At 37.2% G+C, this 27,493-nt stretch overlaps 1 protein-coding gene across 1 annotated transcript in view; it reads right to left on the bottom strand.

Moving 5' to 3' along the window:
- Positions 1 to 27,493, bottom strand: part of LOC134746255 (hemicentin-1) — a 62,522-nt gene that overhangs the window by 19,033 nt on the left and 15,996 nt on the right. The window contains exon 2 of the mRNA XM_063680594.1: positions 18,099 to 18,220. Within this exon, the coding sequence (XP_063536664.1) occupies positions 18,099 to 18,220 (122 nt within the window). The remainder of the gene's footprint in view (positions 1 to 18,098; positions 18,221 to 27,493) is intronic.

Here is a 27,493-nt window from a genome sequence, read left to right on the forward strand (position 1 = left end):
TAAACTTGCACATTACGATATCAGATTAAAGAAACTGTTTCGTCATACATTAATCATTGCTAACATGTGTGTGAACCTGTGCCGGGTTGGACCAAATATTGGCCATGTGTGATCGTGGCTTAAAAGATTGGTGTCGCTTCGCTTGCTTAAGATGATGAGATTAATGAAAACGTTTCGGTCGTGTAATACCTAGTCATAATAAGTGAAAGCTTGGTTTTTCTGTCCAGGGGGACTACCAAGACGACAATCGTACATTGACAACGCTAAACGAAAAAAAAAGTACCATACCACGTGTCAACCATACATTAGGTATTAAAGAAAAAAATGTACCGGAACGACAGATGCTACGAAAAGTCACGCAACTAGTTCCATACATTGTTAAAGTTTCGATTGGCGTTTTCTATGAACGATTATCAGGTTGGCTAGGCCCGCAAACCGTGCTAAGGATAGGTACAGTCGGTATACAGGCATATTAGGAAAGAAGTCACTAAAATACTTAAGGCAGGGTAGGGAAGGCTTTTTATACAGTACTGGATAATAGTTTAAATTTTGCAAAACTGAGTAAGTCGGTAGTTTCTAGTCCCTACAAAACTGACCATCAATGTCAAACGCATGTGTTTTGTTACAAAAGTGTCACATAATGATTAATAACAACACAACTTAGAAACAAAATTTAACAACCTAGGCTAAAACAACAACGTGAAAACATCTATCACGATAAAAATTATGTGTTTTATGAATCTTCCATTATTCTAATCTATAAGCATAAAGTATTCTCCTTAACTATTCGCAAAATGTAACATTAATTGTAATACAAAGCTCATCTTCTAATCTTCTTTATAATCAAACTCTACGTATAATTTTAAACTCAAAACAAAAGCTCCACCAATCACCATGTTTGGCCTTCGCTTCATACGGCTTTCGAAACGTAATTATAGCCCCAGAGGATATACGCGTATTTGATAGCACAAAGGACAATAGCATAATATATGATGAGTAATCACACTAATCAGGAATATGTGGGAAGCAACAACAATACACACATGCCGTTGAACGAGGCCTCTGTATATCAAATTGCTTAGAGATGAGCGAAGTTTTTGTGTATGAAATTAATTAGTTTTTTTTATCTGGTGTTTATTTGAAGTAACAAAATAAAAACACTAATTAAAATTAAAACGCCCGTGACAGTTGTCATATTTAAATTAGTGGTCAGATCCTTGTATTATGAATGTTAAAGCGAGGTAGAAATGTCTATTTTTTGTACAATTGAGCTAACAATGTTTAATCGTGTAAATAGACCATTTTAGTATCGATATCACTGATTTTAAACCTAAACTAGTGCCCTACCTAGTAATTTACGAATTTTACGGTTTACATAAATTTCGTTCAATAAAAATCAAATTGAAGATTTGGCAAATTAGACAATAGGAAGTGCGCGCGTAGAATGCGCAGGTACTTTTTTTTGAAGAAGGTGATTCATTGTGCAAACATTTTTAAGTAGGTAGACTAAACAATAATGTGGTAGGCAATACCTAATACATTTGTACTTCCACTACCAATTTTATTTTTATAAATATAATCTAACATTGACCAAAAATACTAAACTCTAAGAAAACCATACTAAACTCTCGTCATTATTGATTCCAAGCCCAAGGTATTCTGAAACATGCAGGTAATATTCGAAACTATATATCCGAGCAAAATTTATATATTAAATGCTAATCCATCTTGTACCATGTGGTTGTGGGCACGTAGGCAGTACGCGACGTATAATTTAAAGCAAACTTCCCATCCTTCATGATGGCAATCGGGACATTCCTTCGACAATCGGCGTCCATGCACAATTGCACAATGGTGGGATCGGCGCGCTTTGTGCCGATATCAGACCGTGGAGCGGTTGCGCGAGCGCAGGAGAACCGGGTTCTTGAAAGAACCAGTGTAATGTGACCTCGAGGTTCATTCATTTAGAACAGAGCGAGCACTCAACTTTGACTTCTACATATATTGAAACCTCATGAAGTGTCGTCACCACCATAAGTCATATTGTGGTGCTTTTCTCACTGGGCGCTTTTCTGCTTGAGTCTTGGAGTTAGACGCGCGTAAATTTTTTAATTTCCTGAAATAAGTCCAGTGCTTCTGTGGCTCTCGACTGGATCTGGATGGAAGCAACAATGCTATCAAGATCATCTTTCACGAAAATTCCCCCACGTAAAATTGTAGATACCCGAGTTTATCACACAACTATGATAGGCAAGCGAAGAGCGCACGGACTGATCGAACACGGGTCCAAGCAATTGAAATGTCACCCCACTTGCCCCCCATGCCAAATATCCAACCGCATCATACTCCCGCTTTTTCGGGCCCCGAACGCACGGTCCGTGTTCGAACTGGGGGCCTAGTGAAGATGACAATCGTACATCGATTAACGCCAAACGAATAGAAAAAATGTACCGGGATAACAGATGCCACAAAAAGTCACGTGACTATTTCGATCGTTTTCGATAGCGTGACGTGACGTAATCGTTTGCGTTAAATGTCATTTTGTATGGGATTTTGAGTTTCCAGAACGTCCCGCTTGGCACGCTGTTCAAAATCCCATACAAAAATAGACATAACACAAACGCGAACGCATGTCACGCTATCGAATGAAATGTAATCTGTATGTTGAGGCTCGTGCTCGGTCTGCAATTGGAATGACGGCTGCTCCATGTCGATTTACGATTATAAAGCTACGAGAACCAAGGACGAATGCTTTATGGTACTTTTTATATACCTAATTGAGACATGTTTCTATACTCATTTGCATAGATACCAACCAAACGTTAATGTAATCTTTAAAGGTGTGGTTTATGATTCGTTGTTGTGTGTTAGATAACCATTTAGCGGGTAGCAAAATATACATATTTGGTAATGAAGGTTTGAGAGGAGAGGTTTGATAACAAAAATGTGCATATCGAAAAATTTGAAGATACCTAAATGTTTTGATAGAAACGTCAATTCAGAAAGGGTTTGGTGTATCTGGAACGTTATGCCTTGGATATCTTATCAGATTTATGATAGATCTGAAGTTAATCATAATTCATATATTATATGTAATAAAAAACTACTATATGAATAAATCAATATTTGTTCAGTATTTTTTACTTAGAATTAAGTAGGTAAGTAATTAGATTACATTTCCTGTATTTAATAATGTTTAAAATATCGTCTTACGATAACGTTTCCCGTTACCTACCCCTTAGAACATTTTGTTATCAGCCGCTAAATTTGATAACCTCGAAAATTAAACAATATGTATAATATAAACCATTAAAAAAGAACTTTTAAACATAATACTCCATAAAAAAATCAAACGGAGAAGATATGGTCTGAGGTAATAGTTAAACTTAAAATTACCTTTTCAACCGTACTCGAATACCTCATATATTATTACGAGTATAACATAATTTACATCGAATTTATCGAAATCGCGTTACGTTACGCCTGAACTTCATAACAAGAACGTAGAGAAGTTCAAGCCACTTCTTTCCGTATGATTTCTTAAATGTGGATTTGAAGTGGCATAATGATATCGAAAACGTATTGTACCATGCGTATATCGATTTATTTAAAGGCATAAATACCACTTGTACAAGAGCGCGGTTTTAACTAAAAAACTCCCGTGAGACTCAAACATATTAAATTATTTTTCCCCTCACTAGCTCGGAAAGTTGTCTTTTATCCTTTAAAACAAGCGGGGAAAAACGCATTTTATCCACTAGTGGGGACCTTGGATGGAGCGTGTTTAAGTAGCTTGACAGATAACAAAACGTAAAACGCTCATAATAATGATTCGTTTGATATTAATTATCATTAAACAAATGGTTTGAGAATCTAATAAAAAATACCAAATTTAGCTTTATTTAATGATTTTATGTCATAAACCTTAAAGTTCCATAAGAAACGTTTGTTTTTTAATAATGATGTTAAATATAAGTCGAGTCGATGCAATTTCAAAACACATCATTGACATTTCATACGTCAGAAATTAAATTAAACAAAATTTTTACTTAAAAACTTCTCACGTAAAAATACAGAATTTCCAGTTTTTTGTTATAATATCGTAAAAAATGAGTGATTTCAGTGATGAAGATGATCTAACGCCTGTGGATGTTGCACTTTCCTCGCTATAGTGAGGTGAAAAGTTTTGTGTTACACACGGGTGCAAATGTAATTTTACTTCTCGTGTTTCAATTCCACACTCGCGGGTAAAATACAACTTTGCACCCTTGTATAACAAATAACTATTAAAACGGGTCACCACTCACGTATTATTAAGTCGAATAGCTCGACATGTTTCGGTCCAATTTACGAGGACAGTCTTCACGTACTTATATTCATATTGAATTCCATATATTCGATGTAAAATTCGTAAAGAATAAGTATGAGCTTATAATATTTGAACAACAACTTATTTAGTTCTATTATTTCGATTGTCAAGTAACTTTTACCCCCGTCGGAACTACGTAGGGTGAGAAGCTGTTTGTTTGCTTGTATGTTTGTATATACACAAATGATGTTTCCCATTATCCCCAAAACGGATTCAGCTATTTAGTTGCGGTTTACTGTAAATAATTTGTGATACGCCAGCGACGGTTTTAAAAAGGTTTCAATTGAACAAATGGCGCTTTAATATTTAATTTAGTCGTGGAATTTTAAATTTAAATATTTCTGAATGTGACCGCAGTAAAGTACAAGACGGCAACGGGAAACTGACAAGGAATTAAGTCATATTTTCAACTCTTGCAAATCGCCCGTCCTTATTGGATTCTACATTCTACAGATCGAATAAAGACCCGGTTTCCGTTTTATTGGCTCCGTTCAGACTTCCGAGCTTCCATTATTTTGTAGTCAAGGACAAATTGAGATTCAACACCGTTTCAAAATGATGTGATAAAAGCTTTGTTTTGTTGCTTTAAAAGTATTTTGGTGTTGTCACAAACATCAAATTATTTTTAGAGAATCTATAAGTGTAGAAATAGTTAAACATTTGTTTTACAAGGGGGCAAAGTTGTTGCTTAACCTCTCTTGCTAATATTGGTACCCGAGCAAGCGAAATATCCCAAATTTTAACCACAGTGTTTCTAAAAATGGAATCTTGAGCGTTGCGAGGGTTTCAAGGAACGAGGGTTAAACAAATTTTGCCACCGAGTATTAACAAAATTTATCACCAACACAAGGAAAATACTAACTGTAAAATATCAAACAAAATCAAAGCAGATCGATTCAAAATGAATGTTAATATATTTATCATTCAAAATCATCATAAACATAATAAACAATTCAAAATTTGCATTTGATTACTTTGTCTCACATGTGAATAAAATGTAACTTTCTTATCAATATTTGAACAATTAAGAGAGCCTTTACCAGCTGGTGTGGTGAAAATAAATGAGACAATAAGATAAGTATCTAATGGACGGAGCTCAGGTAATATCTAAAGTTACGAAATCATATTCGATGTGTTAATTCTGTTTTCTGGTATTAAACGTGTATTCTCAAAAGTCACAAAAAAGTTCTCGTTGAGCCGTAAAACACATAGTACATAATTTAACGCAATGAATTTCCAAGTAATAACTTAGAAGAAATCCGTGTTGTAAAAAAGGATAAATGTGCAGAAATTCCAATCAAAAGTTTTCCAATTTATAACTCTACGTAGGTAACGAACGTTAGAGATGAAATATATTGATGGCAGTTACACTTCCCACCCCACGCATTTTTTAAAACACGAATTAATCTTGCGAAAGAAACCGACCTCGTATAAAAAGAAATAAGCAGCGCTGTAGCTTACATCGAAAATAATAAGCCTCTTTAATCCGACGACGGTTCCGATTCACATCGTAAACTCAACGAGTGCTCAAGAGCCCTCCCCATTCATTTCAAACAACGAGCCATTGAATATGAAAGGATCGATCATGAACATCACTATCGTATATTAACATCGCTAATGTACTTGAGAACCCCACAGAAGAAGGCCTCATTCAAAATGCAGAGCTTAAAATAAAAGCAAGAAATCGTAGACCGCACCTGCTGTGTTGGAACTCGGAATAATATTATATACGAATTTAACTCAGGGGTTTCCTATTTCGACTAAGGTTTTGTTCTATTCTAATCGGTTCAGTCATTCAATTCACATTTAGCATATGGATTTTTGCAAAAACAAAACGTTTAGTAACGTGCGGCTCAGCCGGTCTAAAGCCCTTTCAAAGTTTTCAAACCGCCGCCTATTGATGTATCAAGGCATAGCAACGCGTCAAGCAGACGAAAGGAGAATATATTAGTCACGAACGCAGCAAATTATGTAGATCTTTTATAGTAGACATTATACTTATTATGTTTCAACATGCGAGTCAAATCTTGTGGGGTCTTAAGTTGTCATAATGTTCTAGAGTGCAATGAGTTATGAGTAAGAGCCAAGTTTTAAGTGTTGTGCGACTCCAGATATAACAAGTCTAGTTTCAGAAAATACGAATGAGGCTAAAGTGTGTTTATGCAGAAATCCGTGTGCACTGAGTGTTTAAGGCATTAGCATGAGATTTGCATAAAGCACTAAGTTTATCTTTTGGGAGCGTAGGGTACGGTTTCTGCAGCTATAAGCTTAAGTTAATTATTTTTTTACCGGGAAGATGTTACTTAAACTTACATATTTTAGTTTAACTAAGGCAAATACAGTGCCGTTGCAATACATAATTTTAGTAGGTATTCTTATTACGTCAGTTATTCAATAGCGAGTTTGATATATAGCTAATATCAGGTGAACATTTCTGCTTAGGCCGGTGAAGTGAAAAAAGTTCTCCTGATATTAGTTTGACTATAAATCAGGAGTCCATATCGATTCAGATTTATTGCAGAGTAGCATAATATTTCGAATAATATTCAGTTGACTTTAAAAAAAGAGGAAGTTATTCATGCAGTATATCCGTAGCCGGTTTTAAAAGCTTTTATAGCCAGTTTAAAGCTATAAAAAATATTTTTATTTATAAACTGAAATAGATATCATACACTAAAGAAAAAGTGACTATTTCCACTGGTGGCCGAGGCGGGAATCGAACTCAGACTCAGGACGTTTTAGCCGCGTAAGCTGAAGACGCGGGTTAGATTCCCGCCTCGGCCACTTTTAGATGATAGACTTGGTCACTTTGTCTTTAGTGTATGATATCTATTTCAGTTTATAATTTACTAGCGACACGCCCCGGCTTCGCAAGGGTGCTATGCTGATGTGTTATACATATAAACCTTCCTCTTGAATCACTCTATCTATTAAAAAAAACGCATCAAAATCCGTTGCGTAGTTTTGAAGATCTAAGCATACACAGGGACAGAAAGACAGCAGGAAGCGACTTTGTTTTATACTATGTACCTAGTGATATATTGTAGTGTGACTACTTAAAATAAGGGTTCCTTTTGTACCTTTTTGGTACGGAACCCTAAAAACAAACCGAAAAATATTTCATAAAATAATTTTAATTTTTCCCTAGTTGGATATTTTTATTTATTTAAGAAAATGTTTGAACGAAACCACAGATGTTACCAGTAGTAAGGTGATTTTATTTGTGTAGCCAATGAGGCTGAGAAGAACAGCAGGAAACAAAAACACTATAATTATTTTAATAATAAAAATAAATAACCCGCATCAGCTATTAATTTTGGTATCGCCCAAAAAACCTTTACATTGTTATCAAAGAGGGTCAGTAGGTGTAGGTAGGTATTTAGGTATATATCCACAACCATTAAAATTATTCGCCTCGGCAATCGTTCTGTTTGCGAGTCTCCATGGTGACATCTCTTTTCTTTAACATGGAAGCCAAATGTAAGCGCAAATTATCGAAGCGTACCATTTTAATCGTAATAGTTGTTACTACAACCGTACATATTTCGCTATTTATTTGACATATCATATCCTTTGGCATGCTCAAATACGCAAGTCAACTGCGGAATTCAATTCTTCGGCCGTCCAAAATGTCAGTTATTTCAAAAAAGCTATCGCCCCCGCGATCGATATTTCCCAACGTCTTGCTCCGTACAACACACGGAGATGTTCTGTGCCCTTTGAAATCAATTCTAAAGGTCTCGGCCGTCGTCCCGATCAATATCGGTGCATTCTCATGCATTAACTCATCGATTGGCCTTTATCATTAATATCTTTTTGTTTCCAGCGTACCTGTCTAAGTCAAGAGTGCGCAAAAAGACGAATGAGTCAGCATTGATGCTCTTATCAGATGGTAATGACTAATGGCCTGTAATATATGGGAACGGAACAGAATGACTGAGCAATATTTGGGTAAATTATCCAGCGTTTGAACAAACTGACTCTTATGTTTTAAATTTAAATAAGATTAGTTTGACATAAAATAATTCATTTCATTTTTCTACGAAAGAATTCATGGAAACATAAGGACGCGCTGATATGCTGTGGCGTCAAGTTATGCGACTTTCTTATTGTTGTCATAGCAACAAACCGTTTTGACGGTTGAATAAAACAGGCTGATGATATGACGCACACCCTATTGTCCAATCCAACGTGTACAAACTCTGACTCCAGGATTTAGATAAGCAATTGTCAGTGCCGAAAGTTTTATGGTCAATTGTTTGGTGCAGACATGTGTCGCGTGTTTCAGATAAAAAAAGGGATGGGGCTCCCCATTGTAAATATTTTATTATAGAATTGTCTCGCGAAGAAAGGGGACGTTTACGTTTGAAGTGTATAAATGGTGCATGCCGGAGCCATTGTGTGGCAATCAGTTTTTATGACGGTAGCTTATTGCTTGCGGATTTGATGAGTCTAAGCTAAACGTTACAGCCAATTTGCACAGTCCTTTGGAAATTGCTTTGTTTTGAGGGCGCCGCCCCCGAAGGGCACCAGCGAGAATGTGTTGCCAAAGACTAATCTATTTAGCATATTAGGACACTACCTGCCCCCGCCTGCAGCACACCTCTCGCAATTTGGGGGATCCCTTCATGTTCGATTCGATCGTAAACTTTACAAATCTGCTATCAGTATTCATACCACAAGAATCGCGAAAGGTAAAGGTACCTATACATGTCACGTTTGACACCGTGCACACGTAGCGACGTGCACAGCGAAATGTCAAACGCATGAGTGAAAACATTCGTGACAAGTAGGAACGATAAGCGGCGGGTAGCGAATATAAAAGGCGGATTATAATAAGGCGGACTTCATACGAGAGGGTTGAATAGTAAAATGACTTTATTGTTATATTGTGAACGGGAGAACTACGGTGCTGAAAATAATTCCGTACGCTAGCCAGTTTTTGATCTTTTAAAACAAGCCATACATCATGCGTCACTCATATGTCCCGCTTGATAGCAATGGATCACCGTCGGATATATCCATAGGCGTTCATATAAATATGTTCTTTTGAAAAATAAGCGGGTCGCTAGCATAGTATGCAGTGCATTTGCTGCATCTTTAATGTCGGCGTGAATCGCCAACAAAAACTTAACATAATTACATTAAAATTAAGCAATATTAACTTTTAGGAATTAGTAAAAAGACGTGGCCTTATCTGTTTAAATGTTTAAGTTGCAAAGCGTGAAGCAACAAGTTAGTTAATGACATTTTATCCACTTTTCATCAGCTTGCTGCGTTCATGACTTAGCCCTATGTATTCTTATCGCATACGACCGTTTGTCTCATGCAAACCACTATATGAGTTTAGTTTCTGGACTGTCTATGTGCAAAGTGCATGGTGTATGAACTCAAGGCAATCACGCTCGTCGTGGCAAAAGGGTGTACTTCCTTTTTGGCGAAATTTATTTCGCCAAATTTCACTTGGCAACCAACTCCAACCAACCAACCAACTCGTCAAAGTTTCATTTGGCAAACCAATCGTTGGCATAACCTTACTTCGCAACCATTTCATTTCCCAACCCCATACTTGCAAAATGAAATTGACGTAGGTACTAGGTTGGGTTAGGTTAGGTTGGATTATGTAAATTTGCGAAATGAAATTTCGCCCAACTAAAAATATGGGATAATTAGTTTGGGAACAGAAAGTTTGTCAAGTAATTTTCGCCGAAACATCAGTAAACCTGGCAAAAGGTAAACTTTTTGGGCTCTCGTTATAATCATATTCTTGACATTCCATCCTGTTCATGAAAAAACTAAATGCGTTCCATAACCATTAGGCGGGAGCCACCATCGCGTACACAGCCAATACTGTTTTGCTAGACTGCGCTCGGTAAGCGACGGAAATGCATGGCCGTATATTCCCATTAGAAGCGCGAGCACAGGCGACCCGAGTTCCCTTACCATCCAGTGTATAAATGCAACTGTATAGGCTGAGGGCGAGTGTGTGTGTCTCGTTCAGCGAGCGCCCTGCCTATCTTGACTCTTGAGGTGATACGTCAAGAGTATAAACTACACTCAGCGGCCAAAGTGCATGACCACTTTATAAAGCAACCTGCAATTTTGAAGCTCGCTGTACATTCTCCATATTTTTTAACAACTATGCGTTATCCGCGTGCGGACAAATACCTACTGGTTTGCCTTAGCCTTTGATTCGCCCGCATTCAGAAACAACATCGCATGGTGTGAAATCCCCCCAGACCGTGAATTCTTATTGTTATCGCGAACTTAGTCTAGCCTAGTCACACTCCCAGGAAAACTATACCCCGATGACGCACAGCCGCTACGGGCCTCAAGCTCAAATAACACGGGTTACGTCGCGTGTTCGCTTGCGTACGGGTTTACGAAAAAGCCAGGTAACTACAATGCCGGTGCGTGACCGCGAGCCGTGACTGTGCCTCCCGTATGTACGCCGTGCGATATGCCTGCGACGTTACATACGTGTGTCATTTGTGGGCCATGGTAATATGAGTAATGTAAGTACCCATATGGTATTTGTACCGTAAGACAGCCAACTTTTATGGGGATTCGAATGCTTAGATACCTTAGAAAATTAGCAACACAAAAGCGCAACCCTGAAATTGGAAAGCTTACGTACAAAAATGATTGTGCCCATTGCTCTTTTGAAGATTCCAACATACTTCAATACGGCCAATTGCCCGACTGACTAATGACGCGATGAACCTGTATATTATGTAGTGCCTCAAGATCCCTGAATTACTTGTACGACTGTAACTTCGGTGCAACGTGGCGAAATTATTGCTACGCAATACGCATTCTTATAATCCCAACCCTGATATCGAGATTTTACCACAGAACATATGCATAAACTCAATCATAAAAGGCATTTTGTTTTTAATTAGATAGCAAAAATATATCAAAACCAAAAATATCGACAAAATAACGCACGCTTAAGCTACAATTTCAGAATTAAGTCGTTATCAACATACAAAAGCCAACATAATTAAGGCACGTATAAATAAAAGGTAAACGTGAAAACACTGGTGTTGCTAGTTTCGTATTTCCCCGCCTATTTTCAGCACTAATTGGAACGCAATTGCTGCGAGCGATTATTTTATGAAATATTCGCTTGAATTGTGTAGAGACGTGCTGGGGGTATTTTTTCCTGTTCCGGAAAACATCCCCACATAAAGGTGTAATTACATTGATTACGTACAATGTGAAAACAAAGAGGGATAAATTAGCCTTTGTGTTTGCTTTGTCTGTTCTGTTGTACAAGACTGAGTCTAATTTAGGCTCTAAATAGTTAATGATTTTTTATTTTGTAATTTTAGATGACGCTGAATGTAAGAATAGGTAAGCCATAATTAAATTTTAATTATGAAAGATTATTATGTATACGTATTTAAAAATCATGTTGGTGACTGATTACACATCCTAAAGTGTGTATGTGTAGAAAATATAATATCTGAATTGTATACAGTGTATACAATTCAGAAAATTTCTAAAACATTTTCTTTATTACGTTTACCTAGATACCATTTTTAAAGTATAGTTTTCAGATTGTTAGAGAAAACTTGTGAAACTACCTACATTAGTAACAAAAAGTCCCTGCTTATTCCCTTAAGTCATGAATGTTCGTGGCAATGGCACATCACTATTGTGCACCAATTACGAGTATGTCTGAATAATATAAAGGACAATTAATTTACCTATTGTTATTGGCTGAAATCGAATATAGAATGGCGGCTCTGTCATTATACCGTCCATATATCCTATAATTTCACACTAACCTGCTATTAAGAGCTGTCACTAAGATATGAAATCTATAGTTCTCATCAAAGACAAGTAAAGAGTAAGAAGTGGTAGTTTTCTTTACGAAGCTGGGCATAATCATAGTACATTATGAGGATATGACGCGAAATTACCATGTTGGTGCTCTCAGATTTAGCAAAAGCGTCGCTGGCGCGTCGTTCGGGATTTTTTTAAAGAAAGGACCACTAACTAGGTGACATAACTGACTGACAAAGCCATTAATTCCAGTCGCGCTTACTCGGGCACCGGGTTTACCGTGGTAGACGCGAGCCGTAACGCAGATAGGTATCACTCTGATGCGGTTTCGCTCGCTGCTCCGGTGTGCCATCGAGACAGAGCTATGCACGTACCTATTTATATTGCAATGTTCCACTCGCACGCTGGAGCTACGTACGAATATGCATCTAATGTAAAGACCACCCTACACACCAGAGATATAAACCGTTGCAGTCCCTTATGGACTACGGTAGTACAGAAGTCATTTACGCTATGCGTGCATTTTGAAGTATCTACAATTGGTGCGATGGCGAGATGCAGAAAACATATCTTCCCTCACGCCGCTGGTATAGGCTTCCTAAACTTCTACCAATGACGTGGTTTTACGGTAAACAATTATGAAAGTTAACGAAAGGTCGTCATAATTTTGACGACATACCACAGTAGTATATCAGCGGTTAAAGTTTAAAACGTGTCAGTGACAGTCTCTACAACTGACCTGTCTATACCGGCACGACAAAAGGCCCGAGGCATCAGGGCGCGCTGCCAAGTTCCCAGGACTTTATGAATCACGAAGGTTAGCTCGTGACCGGGATGGTAATGACGGCTGTTAGGCTTAACGTCTTTGTCCTATCGATACGCCTTTACGAAAGCCGACGCGGTAACCTAAGTATTCGATGCATGGTGCATGCTAACTTTTTAAAGTGTGATAAAAGTAGCAGTATGTATAAGGCAAACATAAAACTATGAAACAGTCTTCAGCCTACCTTAAGGAAACTAGAATAATTTATTAATAATTAAACTAAGAGTCGGTGGCACAAACCGTCTGTCACCGTTAAACCGTTCGCTAAATAGTTTCGATCAACAAGATAGTAGCGTTCGCTAAATATTATTGTATGGAAAGTTACATAGTTCATTCCTGAGTGACGTTGATCAGTCCGCTAAATGTGGTTGGTGCAACGAGCCCTAAGTAACTATTTAATATTGAACAAAAGATATTCAATTACTTTTTGTTTTTTGTTTTTTTTTTAATTCTCAAAAACTTGACAAAAGCTAAATGCCACGAGGTTGGCGATGACAAGTTTGACAATACAATATGTTATATATGTATAGAACGTTTTGGAATGTAAAACTGTAAAATAAAAACAGGACACATAATGTCGTATTAAAAAGGCCCACCACGAAGCAACAATGGGCCTTTAAATAAAAGAACCGGCCAAATAAGGACTTCATTTCCTTAATTAGGAACGCGAGATCATTGCCTTAAATACGAACACAATGCTTTAACTTTAACCTTTCCGGCAAACGAGATGGTTAGCAAGTAAAATCTAAATATTATTGTAACAGAAATACTTTTGACTAGTCGCAAGTAGATCTTATGCCTTTACAATATGGTTTATGAAGAGTACGTTAGCGTGGATGATAGTACTTAGTTCTGAAGACGGCGTTGTTTTCACAACGGCGGGTAATGAAGGTTCTCTACACAAAATGGTAGTGTTAAGTAGCCTGCCAATTTGTAACAAACCTATATAATGAATATGTGAAATTTCTAGAAAATAAATACATACAGTTAAATTTACTGTGTTTTTCTTTGTTGGTTATTATAGCTATTAGTCATAAAAGGAGGCCACTTTAATTTTCATTTATAGTATTTAAAAAAGTTTTTTAGATTGTGTTTTATTTAAGTTTCTTCATGATATTTCCGATTTTTTTTCCTTCCAAATTGAAGTATGCTACGCCATTCTGACAATTTAAACAATAAAACTATAGGTACTTATTGCAAAAAGTAGATTTCTTGTAGAGCCATTTAGGCCTACATTTTACATAATAGGCCATCTGCAACGAGTTTAAAACGAAATAGTAAGGGTCATAAAAATATCAAAAATGTCCCTGATTTTAAGCATCATCATCCATAGAATTAAAAACGTGTATATGTTTACAAGCGTGACACGAGTTCACAATAAGGGATGCGACATTCTAGGAAGGGTTTCATACAACGCACGCTTAAAGCAGTTATATTTTAAGTAAAAGAATCGTGACTACACCTAGTTAAGATTCAGATCTCGCCTCGGAGCCGCGATTGTTCATTTAAATACAGCCAGTTAAAGTTTACCGGGCTAGATAAACGACAGTTGAATGCGAGGTTTAATTTTATCTACGATGAATATGTAAGCGCGTCGAAATAGTTTAAAAACAATGTGCCCTATGGTTGCGGTAGATGCCCACGTACTGACACATCCTGTTGAGTACTCGTAGTACGTATTTTTAGCGATTGAAGAATTACATTTAATGTTTTAAAAGTGTACATAATCATCGTACGAAATGTGTTCATATAATCCATTGAAATACGACGTACGAATACGAAGTTTCTTGCGACCGATTTGCTAGTTAGTATGGGTAGTTAACTGACGATATGGTTATTTCCTTGGCTCGGTGTGTGGCCCTAAACGACTTGACGGATTTTCGCATATGCGTGATGCAATACGTGCCAACATTCGTGCAATTGTCGGTGTAAATGTAGAAGACATACCCTTATTCATAAAACTTTACAAGCCTTAATTAGTTTATTTATTTTTCATCCCTTTCTTACAAATACATAAGTCAAAATGACAGAATAAGACAAACGATTAATATCGAATTGAGGCTTGTAGCGTGTTTATGAATAACGCCAATAATTTATAATATATTACAACAGTCAGGTTTTTAATTTCTTTTAATTCTGGATTTGCAAGTTCTAAATAACACTTCTATAGTAATTTACAATAACTGAGATGTTAACTCTCTCAGTTTCAATTACAAGTAGGATGACTAAATAACTCGTAACTTTTTCTACAAGTTCCTAGTTTCAATTGGATTAGACTACAAAGAAGGAACAAACATACAATCCGGGTTTATTTTGCGCTCATTTTGTTCATGGAAATTAGCAATTAAGCAATGTTTACTTTACGTCTTAGAATTAGCACCCCAGGTATTGCACCTATACCTACATTATTTTTAAATTTACACTAAGAAGTAAACATAAGCCTTTGAATCCCTTACTATATTATTATTTGCATTTTCGAAAACAGTTTTTATTCTCCCCAGGTAAAAGGGGACTTTAAACGCCGATTAATATTCGATACACGGCCTCACACCCCTAGGGGATGAAACAAAATCTGTATGACTTTAATGGCTCCCGCTCCGCCGCCAAATTTCTTTTACGACCTCATTTCACTGGCAGAACACGCTAAAAATCGTTTTGGCGCATGCACCAGGCTAATTAACACTTTGAGAAGCTTTTGATACACCTATTTGTGATTATAAAATAAGCCTTAGGTCTTGTTAAAGAAAGGCCATATTTCAAAATCATGGAACAAAGAGATAGGATGTTGCAAGAGTGAGATTTTTGGTATGTTATGTTAATTAAATTGTGCAGCATGAATCAGCAATTATTGTCTAAAGGTAAATGGGAGTTCTGATTTCCGTGGTGTCATTACCATATATCTACGTAATTTAACATACAATCTGGGTTGCCAGCTGCTTACACTTATGCTAATGAACCTGTGTATTTTCAACGAGGCTTGCTTTTGTATTTATTACAAAACAATTAATACAAAGACAAAACACACTTAAAATGACACACACTCTGACGAGTAGACAAGCCTAGGTATAACTTTAACTATAACTTTTCAGTTTCTGATTTAATGTTCTTTTTTTATTTTTATAACATCAAATAGTTAATAGAAAGAAATAAAAATATTTGTGCAATATACGGAAATTCCAGGAACCGAATAAACCTTGAATTACCTGTCCATAAGGCCATGGATATTGGATATTCACCCGTAGTTTTGAAGAGTCATCGCACTGCCAATTGTAAACGAACCGCGATGAATAACCATCCATTTGTGCACGGTCCAAAAAACCGTATTTTCCGGCGATAAAAAACGTACATAGCTAATGAGGTCATACGTGTTTTACTTACTAAGGCATCGTGATAAACTTTCGTAGAAACAAAGTGACAAAGCGGTTAGTAAAACGGTTAAGGAAGACTATTACTGTCTGAAGTGGCGTCATCCAAAAAACATTGTCAAGTATAGTGTCGGTGCAGTCATAACAGGTGTAAGTTGAGAAAATGATTTAACACATACTGCTTTTCACAACACCTATGAGGTAATTATGATGTTTAAAAATATTATAAGCTAAAAAAATAATGTGCAAAAAAATGCAAAAAATACTGTCCCATAGAACAGAAAAATGTTACTTTGATCCCACTTGCAGGGAAGAAAAACCCCTTTTTCGAATTTACGATACAAGTGCGGAAAAGAGGAAATTCGAAACGAGTGGCGATAAATTAAAACACGACCGCAGGGAGTGTTTTAAAAAGACACGAGTTGCGAATTACCTATTCGCACGTGTGTCGTACAACGTTTTACAGTACATATGGCCCTTTAAACTTTCGACATATGCACGAAAAGTGCTATTGGACGCACTAGTGCGAATAAAGTAGCACCATATGTACTGTAAATATTGTTTTTATCTGTTTGATGCCGGCATTAAATCTACAAAGGTGCCACAAATTTCAGGTTTTATAGCAATTTAAATTGCAGTTGGTCACGTACGTTTGACCCTTATAATTGAATAAGAACACTTAATGGGAAAACGAGAGTGGATGGAATTGGAAAATTTATGCCGCTAGCACATCTGGCGTACCACAAATGAAAATAGAGCGAGAAAAAAATTAAAGGAGATTAATATAATTATATTGTTCTGGTAGTAGACAGGTACTTTAAAATGTCTACATGACATCTCTAGGCTATCATTTTATCAAAAGATATATTGTAAGATGAACTATGCACCTGACTATAAGTATATTACAAGGTGAGCATCGATCGTGATGAACGAACCTTTTCGAAAGGTAAGGTCGGTGGGGTTCAAGTGATTGCAAACACTTATCTAACCGTCTTTAGGCCTTGGGTGATATTAAACTTGTTTTAACAACAACTAAGTAATGAAATCGCGATTATATACTTTTCTATAGTGACTATGTCATCGATAAACAGTAAATATAAAACAGTAATAAGACTTTAAATATAAAATACACCATACCATGTATTTTCAACGAAACCTAATCCTCTTTGTAACCCTATATCACTCGTGGTTTAAAAAAGGAATCGAATGATACCTACCTACATATTTCAATCGACTAAGAAGTTGGAGAAATGGCGTATTATAAAGCTTTTTTTACGTTTTAAATGTAAATGCAGAAAAGCTTTACTAGTTGTAACGCGTATAATGCTACTTACGTACTTTCATTGTACAGCTGCAGAGATAGTTGACCCCCCCTGCAAACAAATTTCTAAACAGCACACGGCAGGCAGCAGACTGCACATGAAGGTCTAGGCTATAATCCCCACGTAATCCGAAGGAATATTGGGGACTACTTGAGTAAAGATGTTGCTAGTTGAGTGGTAAAGTTGAACCTATCAATCTTAAAATGCACGCCGCTCCATCCATGTATTTATGGCTACGCTAAATCTGTCGATTAGTGCTGGGTAGGATTTGCAATGCACATCCAGCTAGTACCTCCTAGTTCCGACAATTTTGCTATTGCAATGTAATTTGGAATTTAGATTCGGATTGAAAACACGTGTGTAAGCGAGTGCATTTTGGTTTTATTCTACTAGTCAAGTAAATTTAGTTAATCTTATACAGAACATACCTTATTATCCTTCTGCCACGAGCAGACTCCCTTTTTCTCCGATATCCTGCATTTAAGCAACGCGTCTTCTCCCGGGTTCACCTCCGTGTAAGTGGGCATCTCCACAAACCTCTGGACTGCATCTACGAAAGGAAAAAATATTGTTAATATGCCCCCATATTTGACCGGCAAGTCAAATTAGTGTGATATTCGTTTGTATATAAGTGACCTGTATAAGACAATTATAAATAAATAAATAAATAAAATAATAATGCATCTTGTTATTGTTATAAACCAATAAAATAAATTATGTAGGTATGTGATTAATATTGTCCGTGATTGTTTTCTATAAACCAAAATATTTTCACGCTTCAACAACAAGTTTTAGTCTGGTCATTAAGGCGTGTTCGAATTTGTCTAATTTTATCTCTTTATAAGTTGGTACGTACATATTTAAAACCCTTCAAATAACTTGGCCTTTAAATTATGGTTTAAGCCATATAATGATGAAGTTTTGTATGTAGGTACAACCTAAGAAGTTTTGTATTGAACAAGCGATGTTAAAGACATGTTTACATTTTTGTACCTACCTTGCTTCTTTTTAATAAAGCGAAAAATGTAAACATATCTTTTACGTCGACTGTACATACATACAGGTTAATTATGTCATTAAAGCATTACTTATGGAACATACGTTGGAATTAGTATGCGATCGAAACTATAAAATATTTAGAGTTATAGGTACCTACTTGAACTTGTCCCGCCTTTTGTCTGTCTCTATCTTAACCAATTGTTTTTCTTTAAGCTATATATTTTACTGAGGTGTGCCAATAAAGAGTATTATATCTATCTATTTGTAGCTATTTTAGACACACATCATATAGGGGTATGATTCGTCAATTCGTGATGAAAGAACTTCACTAAATAAGTCATCAAGCAAATGGCAATTTAAAATCGTTTATTGCAATGTTATGAAACCTTCCAAAAAAGTGTTTACAGACTATGACACTATTGTCATAATATTTCATTGTCAATGCGATACAAGCACAATGCCCGACCGGCACTTTCACGGGTCTCAACGGAAAATTACCATAGTAGACACAGTTTTCCGACCAGTCGTGTACATTATGGTAACGAAATAAAGTCTACCAACGGTTAGTGAAGTGAGTTACTGTTAGTACCTTCGAACGCCTGGAGTCCGAATCCAAATCAAATGGAGAATTCATTTCTATTGGCCTGTACAAATAGTGGGAAAGACTGTTTCAATCAACGGTGTATCGTTTAAAATAACGTTTAGAGATGATGAATTTGTGAGATGAGAGCGGATAAAAAGTAGTAACGAATTAAAAGTTTTTGTAGACCAGAGAATTAATTTTAGATAATATTTATGTGAACTCTTATTTTATGTTATTTATTTTACAGTAATAATGAATGAATTTACAGTAAGTATAAAAACTAGACAAAGATTGTTATTAGACTAAAGGATTAGAAATGTCGAATAGAGCCCCATTTTTAACTCAGTTTATTATATAAAAGTACACCTAAATTGGAGTGCATTAAACATTTCAGGCTCGTTTGCAAATGCATTTGGCTTTACAACACAGAAGAATACCTTGCTAGCTAGTAAAGTATTACTCATAGGTACTTACGTAATCTGTGCTGTTAGCTATCAGTATAGACAAAGTATAAAATGTTTATAAATACAGATTTTACCCACTGATATAATGATATCAGACAAATGTAATGGCTGCATATCATTGCATAAACACGCGAATTTGTATCTATGCAAAGCTTTTGGCGATTCACCAGTTAAATATATTTTTAGCGTAGAAATACTAGAAATGTAAGTAGAAATTTCTTTCATGCGGTGCAGCATGGGTCCTCTCATTAGCTTGGAACGAGTAGCGTGAAGATGACTCTGATAATGTGTGTGTGTGTGTGTGTGTGTGTGTGTGTGTGTGTGTGTGTGTGTGTGTGTGTGTGTGTGCGTGCGTGCGTGCGTGCGTGCGTGCGTGCGTGCGTGCGTGCGTGCGTGCGTGCGTGCGTGCGTGCGTGCGTGCGTGCGTGCGTGCGTGCGTGCGTGCGTGCGTGCGTGCGTGCGTGCGTGCGTGCGTGCGTGCGTGCGTGCGTGCGTGCGTGCGTGCGTGCGTGCGTGCGTGCGTGCGTGCGTGCGTGCGTGCGTGCGTGCGTGCGTGCGTGCGTGCGTGCGTGCGTGCGTGCGTGCGTGCGTGCGTGCGTGCGTGCGTGCGTGCGTGCGTGCGTGCGTGCGTGCGTGCGTGCGTGCGTGCGTGCGTGCGTGCGTGCGTGCGTGCGTGCGTGCGTGCGTGCGTGCGTGCGTGCGTGCGTGCGTGCGTGCGTGCGTGCGTGCGTGCGTGCGTGCGTGCGTGCGTGCGTGTGTGTGTGTGTGTGTGTGTGTGGTAGGATACTCCTATACATATGACCGCGGGTAAATGGAATACGAGACAATATTTACTTAATCCCGACATGTTACGGGAATTTACATTTTTAATCTCTGTTCAAAAGAGAGAATAAAATTATATTAGTCTGTATTCCATTTTCTTTTTAATCATTTTGTAAGTATAAAAACAGAAATAAGCTCAGTTTTGTATTCATAAAGATAGTGAAGTAAAATTATAGTGTAGGTACAATGCAATGCAATAGATACTTAACCCAAACGAAACAAAGGTAGACGATACAACAGGCGGTGTTATCGCTAGAAAGCGGTACGGGCGTCATGTTGTACACTCGACTCGCACATGGAATATTCAAGTAATTTCACATCACCTGCATCTAGCAATCGCCTATTGTGTAATATAGGCTAATTACCGTTTCGTGTTCCTGAAAATTATTAACTTGAAAATATTGCACGGCACGGCATCAAATTTTCAGTGCATTGTTTGCTTTGCAATTGCTCAATAAAACGTAAGCTGTCTGTAACCATGAGCATATTTAAATATAGTGGCAATTTCGAATTCGCTGAGCCAGTTTTAAGTACTTAATCGACCTAAATGTATGTTGGTGCTTTACTTTGAGCATTGCCTAATGAATCACACTGATATATGTGCACCCGCTATTTAGATGCCAGCTAGATTTACTGCAAAGCAAAATTAAGCCATCTAATCAGGGAAATGTCCTCAGCTCTATAGAGCTCTGAGGAACTAACTAATTTGAAATCATCGCCTCTGTATGCATCCCCTTTTCCATGCCTCTATAGAAAACACGGAATGCTAATAAAGCCGGGCTGAATGCAGGCACCAAATTTAATTGGCTTTTCGACGTACCATATAACAATAGCTACGTATATTAATTTCGACATTTAGGGAGCATAATCATTCATCGGTAAACATCAAAGCATACGTACGGAGGTATAGTAGGTACTATTCATGGTTCGTGCCACCCTGCGTTGCGACTTAAATGGGGAGACTTGGATTGAATATCAGCCTGTAGGGTGGAGTGCCATTTTGCATGGTCTGTTTGTGAAATAAATTCGACATTTTAATCCCTATGCGGCACTCGCTTGAGCACAAATGTTAATCGTCGCTGCATAAATAATCAGACGTCATGCCATTTTTCATTGGAGGCAATTATTTGCTCTATAATTTTGTGCTAGCCCCGATTAAAGGTTAAATCATTGGGCATTTTGCCAAAATTATAGAGCATTTTCTGATCCCGTAATTAAGTTTTATTTATGGTGTCCGATATACCTACCTAATCAATGTTCGCCTCTAATTGTTTTATAATTATAAAACTCTAAAAAAAACAATTTATCAAATGCTTTATTGAATGCGCCGCGGGAAAAAGTAACCCAAATTGCAATAAGCAATCAAGTATCCGAGCGCAAACATAACAGTTCATTTCTCAAAGCAAACGACACCAACAATAAAGGGTCCATCAATCACCTGTCCCAACAAAAGGTGAAGAATAGACACTCACTGCCCAGAGGCACTCTTTATTATTTTTTATTTTATACTCTACTGCCAAGTTATGTTTGCGGCGCGCGGTGGCGCTAGCGTAACTTTCATTAGTACCATTTTCCTCATTATTAATTTAGGTTCCGGCGATCGCCACTGGTATAGTTATCTTAGTTATTGACAAGAGTTCGTGGGAAGTGGACCGCATGTATCTATTGAAATATTATTATGTGCACCACTAATGGTTTTCATTAGTTCGGGGTCTCGTGATTTTCCACTGTGGATTGCGGTTTCACCCCTGAGGTTCGCGCTTTGTTGTTCTCCCCAATATTTTCATTAGTTACATGTATACACGCGTAGGTAAACACACTTACTATGATCGATATGATACATTATGAATCCACTTAATGAAATATGGATTCCCGATAACCAATGCAACCGCATTTATGAGTTTGCTTCGTATAAAAATGCAATTGATATTCAAAACTACAGCAAAGTACGCTCATGAAAGACAAACTATTTCCTATTGGATTTTTATAGGAGTTTGTAACGGAACTATATTAAATAAAGGGAATGGCAATAAAAATGTAGATGCAAGTTACTCTGGCCGTTACGGGCAAGAAATATGTAAGAAATATATATGCATCTAAGAGGTCGGAAACATGCAATACTGAGTATGTTTTATTCAATAAAGCCCGCGGAACCAATATAGCCGGACGCAGGTATATGTTACTAGAAATGAAATATGTAAATTTCATTAGGGAAGCACTCGGAAGAAACTATACGAATAGGCAAAACCTCCGTAACGCCTCGGGGAGATAGCTGAGCATCTGAGGTTGCACGTAAATATAACTTGAAGCATATTTCACGGCAACACAGAGCAACTTTTTTAAGAAAGGTCATGACATTTAGTTTACCTACAAGTTATGACAGCGTTAAGTTAGACATTAATTAGTTGTCTTAATTAGTTAGTAAAAATAAGATGTGTAGCAGAGACATAGTTAGGAAATGATTCATTGTTGTATATGTTACAATAGGTGCCTACTAAAATACAGTTACTCGCCTGTCTAGGCAATATTGGCTTTGAACCAATTGAGACAAGTTTTCCAATAGTAACATGTAAACAACGATTTGTATTCAGTTCCTGCCTCCCCAAGGCAAGCAAAACAATGCAGAGAAAGTATTCCAATCTTTATAACTGAAGAGCACGTGCATACTCGGCGTGGTATACCTATGTCGCGTGCATGACAGTGCTCGCTATGCGCATATTGACTTATCGTTCCAGAAACTTTGATGACTTTTTAATAGCTCCCAGCGGGCTTTCGAGTTAATTTTAACGTTGCAGTTCGGCGACTACTTAAATTTTCACGAAACGAGTATTAAAATGCTTCGTAGAATTTCCCCGTCAACAAAGCTAATTGGCATAAAATGGGCCATAAAACATTTGTGATCATAAAATGCAACAAACGTGCAATTCCAAAAGTTTAAGGATTTCAAAAGATTAAAGAGTCCTAAACACGTGTGTGACATAATGGAAGAGCATAAGCTACGTACTATAGCTCTGGACTTGCATTGTCATGGTCACGTCGGAGCCGATGTCTCTATAGTTATTACCGATACTCAACATTAGCCGTACAAAAGAAAAAAAGACGACAAAAAAGAGTTCGATGTCACGCCCATGCAGTTCGGGAGGTTCTCACGCGGGCCCGTGTGTCCCGAGCAAACAAAACTTCTACCAAGAGGCTGTAACGCGAACCCCGTCCGCCCACTTTCGTGTACACGATATCTATTGCTTCTTACGGACGTAATAAGGATGGCTTTCTTGAAGAAAGAGGACGATGGACACGGAAATAAGAGTTGTGATGGCAAGGATGCACTATAAGGCTTCGTAACAAGAGTGACCACGATACGTCCTACTGCTAGTCTATTGTAACAAAAAGAGTATAAATAGCCGCGAGGTTCGACACGTTTGTATGTAAGCTTACAATTTTATCCTCCCGTGGGAACAGACTGCGGGCGATGTGATAATTGACTAGTTTGCCTAGAGCCTAAATCCTTCGAAGGCGAATATAAAAGCGGTAATTACTTTTGGGAAAGTATAGGGATACGAAATGGGCCAATGATAGGACGATATGGAAAATGATAGGGATTGTGTGGATCGCCCTAATGACATGGTTGGGCCTTTGCGGACGGCGAACTTCGAAGTCGGAACGATTAATAGTTGTACCAGTTAAATTTATTAGCGGTAGAATTTACTTGATTGATTGATTTGATTGTGGCGATTAGTGATGTGCCGCAGAAATATTCGCATTCCCAGGAATATTCGCCAAACAAAGAAATACTGTAAATGAAAATGAAACAATATTAAAATTTAGTTTAGTGTTGGGAATTATGTTTTTATTTAATTTATTAAAACAATTGCTGTTTGTAGTCAAATTTTTGCATTCAGGTAAAAGTTTATATTTATACACGCAAATTATAACAAACCGAATATATTGTGTAATTTTTCATGACATTTTTATCATTTGTTATTTTATTTATAGGTCCTCCTCTAGACAGTGTCCAGAGAAATATATACCTATTTTGTTAAAGCGTTGGTAATATTCCTGGATTTTCTGGAAACAATGGGAATGTGAGGTGTGTTCCCGGGACTTAACCACATCACTAGTGCTGATTAAATATTGGTAAGCCGATTAACCGAACAGTACTGCGGGTCGACCGGTGATAAAGACTCCGATTGACGTTTTACTGCGTCTATAAAATATCTCCGACTGAAGATCGAATGTAAAATATAGAGCTTTACGGGAAGAGATTTATTGGGAACTAATTTTGTATTAATAATACGAGAACGGGATATATGGTGCCATGTGCGATATACGATACGAGGTAGGTATAACTGTAGTAAAAACAACCTACTTAATTCTATTTTTTTCTTCATACACAAGAAATGTTGTGATAAATCTACTCTTTTTAGTGTGATACTTTCTTAAGTGAAATCATATATGGCTACCTATTATTTTGAATCTAATTACAAAATTTACTTATTATTAAAAACAAAGTCGTAGGTATATTTTACTTTGCCAACAAAGGGGCGAAAAAGAAAAAAGTTACTCACAAATGACATTCTAGATTAGCTGCGCCCAAAACGCGATGCTCCTTGGTTTATTTATTATTAGAAAATACAATACATTTTCAGGCATTAAGTTTATGTTTCTCTCTCTTTGTAACAAAAGGCTTCCTCTGACTAATCACTTATGAAACTGATATCCATATGTTTACTTAGAATTTCGAAACCCAAATCAAATTTCTATTTAGGCAAGGACGCACATCACCTAGAATACATTAAACTGTAATCAGTATTTCGACCTTAGACGGAAGCCGGAAGTTGGTGAATAGGAGTGTCGATACCGAAATGGGTCGGTTTCCTGCCTTCATCTACAAACATATTGTGCTTTATGTCTACTATAAACTGGCCCGACTACTCGAAACAGTTATGGGTGATTACAGGTCAGTGGTAAACTGGTGTGTAGCATGTGATCAGTGTGTCGTAGACCAGTAAGTATTATTCCAAACGCAGTCAAGGTATTTATACGGGCCTTCAGGCCACAGTTAAGAGCCTACTACTTATCTTGCATCGATTTGCTTTAACCACGGCCACCTTTAAAAACTCCTGTAAGAGCTCTTGTGCACTAAATAAAGAAATGCAATTAATGCTATTAAATAATTTTGCTTGGATTGGATACAATAAAATAAGTTCCACGTTTTTAAATTGGCAATCGTGTTTCGGTTTATGGTAGATAAGTATGTAGGATAGGAAAAAACATACATGCAAAATCATTCTGTTCCTTTTTTCCGTTTCCACAAGAACGCTTGAATCAGAGGCCTTTTTCTTAGATAGAGAGACAAATAAACAAACGAACAAAAGAAATGGAGACCAATTCAAACTTACATTTTGACATCAACATGATGTCATTTAATTATCATTCGCCCGTGAGTATCGGTCGAACCAATACAAGTACGAACGAAATGCACGCGCGAATGATAAATGACAAAATGACATCACTTGGATATCAAAACGTACGTCCGAATTAGCCTCACGGTTCCCGGTAGGCCCTCTAAACTTTGGACCTATACTCTGTAGGCAATATGATGCGCAAGAGCCGACGTCACGGCAATAAGTAGCCAGCGGCGCGAGACCGCATGTACTAGCAGCAACACTCTTAAATTACCATTGCTAGTCCTTATACCATTGATATAAGGCTTACAAATGGTTAGTTAACAGTGTTGACGATAGTACAATCGATCTTATTCGACTAACTCAATATTTACCAAGGCCCTTAGGAGGTCTGGTTCCCGCGTTTTTACGCATACCTTTCGTGTTTGATGTAATGTAACAGTGGAACGTAAAACGTTTGTGTTGACCGCCAGGTCGTGGTATGCTCCACTTAAGTCCGAGACCAACCCCAAAATATTATTTTTAAGGTTTGAGTTTGGAATTATTTCCAAGGTATATCAATGTTGTACCTTTAACTTAGGCTTTTAATTAGAAGTAAGTCCTTTATGATAAATGATAATTAACCTAGTTAATATTGATAAGTTACTGATGAAATAAAAATATGGAAGCGGATATAAGCCAAGTAAGTACTATGCCTCGTTTTTTTTGCTATTAGAAAAAGGATAAACAATCTTGACGAGTCCTTTTTTCGAAAAACGCTTTAATAAAATAGTAACTTCTTAAGTTTATTACTTCTATTTATGATATGAAACCAAAAGAATGTTATTAAATGCCCTTGTTATATAATCCTTTTTCTAATGCTAAAAAAACGAGGTATAGGTACCTACCTACTTATCTACATTAAGTGCTGCTCGTAGCATATGCTCGCGCAATGAGTATAAAATAACACAACAATAAAGTATTGAGTATATACCCTCTACTCTTTAATGAATCAAAAATATTTTGGTTAGAGTAAAAATAAAAGAAAACACCCTAGAGGGATTCGAACCCGCACCTTTCAAACGGGCTAAACGTTGTTTCCACTCCTTCCGCTCGGGGCGAAGAGTTTTTACTATATTTTTAAAACGTTTACCAGTTCTTGTTTTCGGAGTCGGAATTTTGCGAAACGCTGTTTTAGCCCTATCTAAAGATTCTAAAGTTGTATTTTTCTCACTTTTTGGCGTAACCCAATTCTCAAGACCCAGCTTTTAATACGAGCCTTAACGTTCATATTCATAGCCACTGATAGCAGCTCTCAGGAGGTTATTTCGTTCACCACTATTATAGCACGTAGCATTTAAAACAACGCGTAAACGCTTGTATTCGCAACATTAATTTTATTGTTACTGCGAGCGTAAAGTTGATGTTGTAAAGTTTGGGCGACCTTTGACTGTAAAACGGTACATTGTAACTCAAGGCAATAATGTTTATAGTGTTTGGAATTCCTACATATTTACTAGGTTACTAGCAGGAAAAACATACATATTTACTAGGTTATGCGCCAGTGTGCC

This window comes from Cydia strobilella, chromosome 12 (genome assembly GCF_947568885.1).
Source record: "Cydia strobilella chromosome 12, ilCydStro3.1, whole genome shotgun sequence".
In the NCBI taxonomy this organism is placed as follows: domain Eukaryota; kingdom Metazoa; phylum Arthropoda; class Insecta; order Lepidoptera; family Tortricidae; genus Cydia; species Cydia strobilella.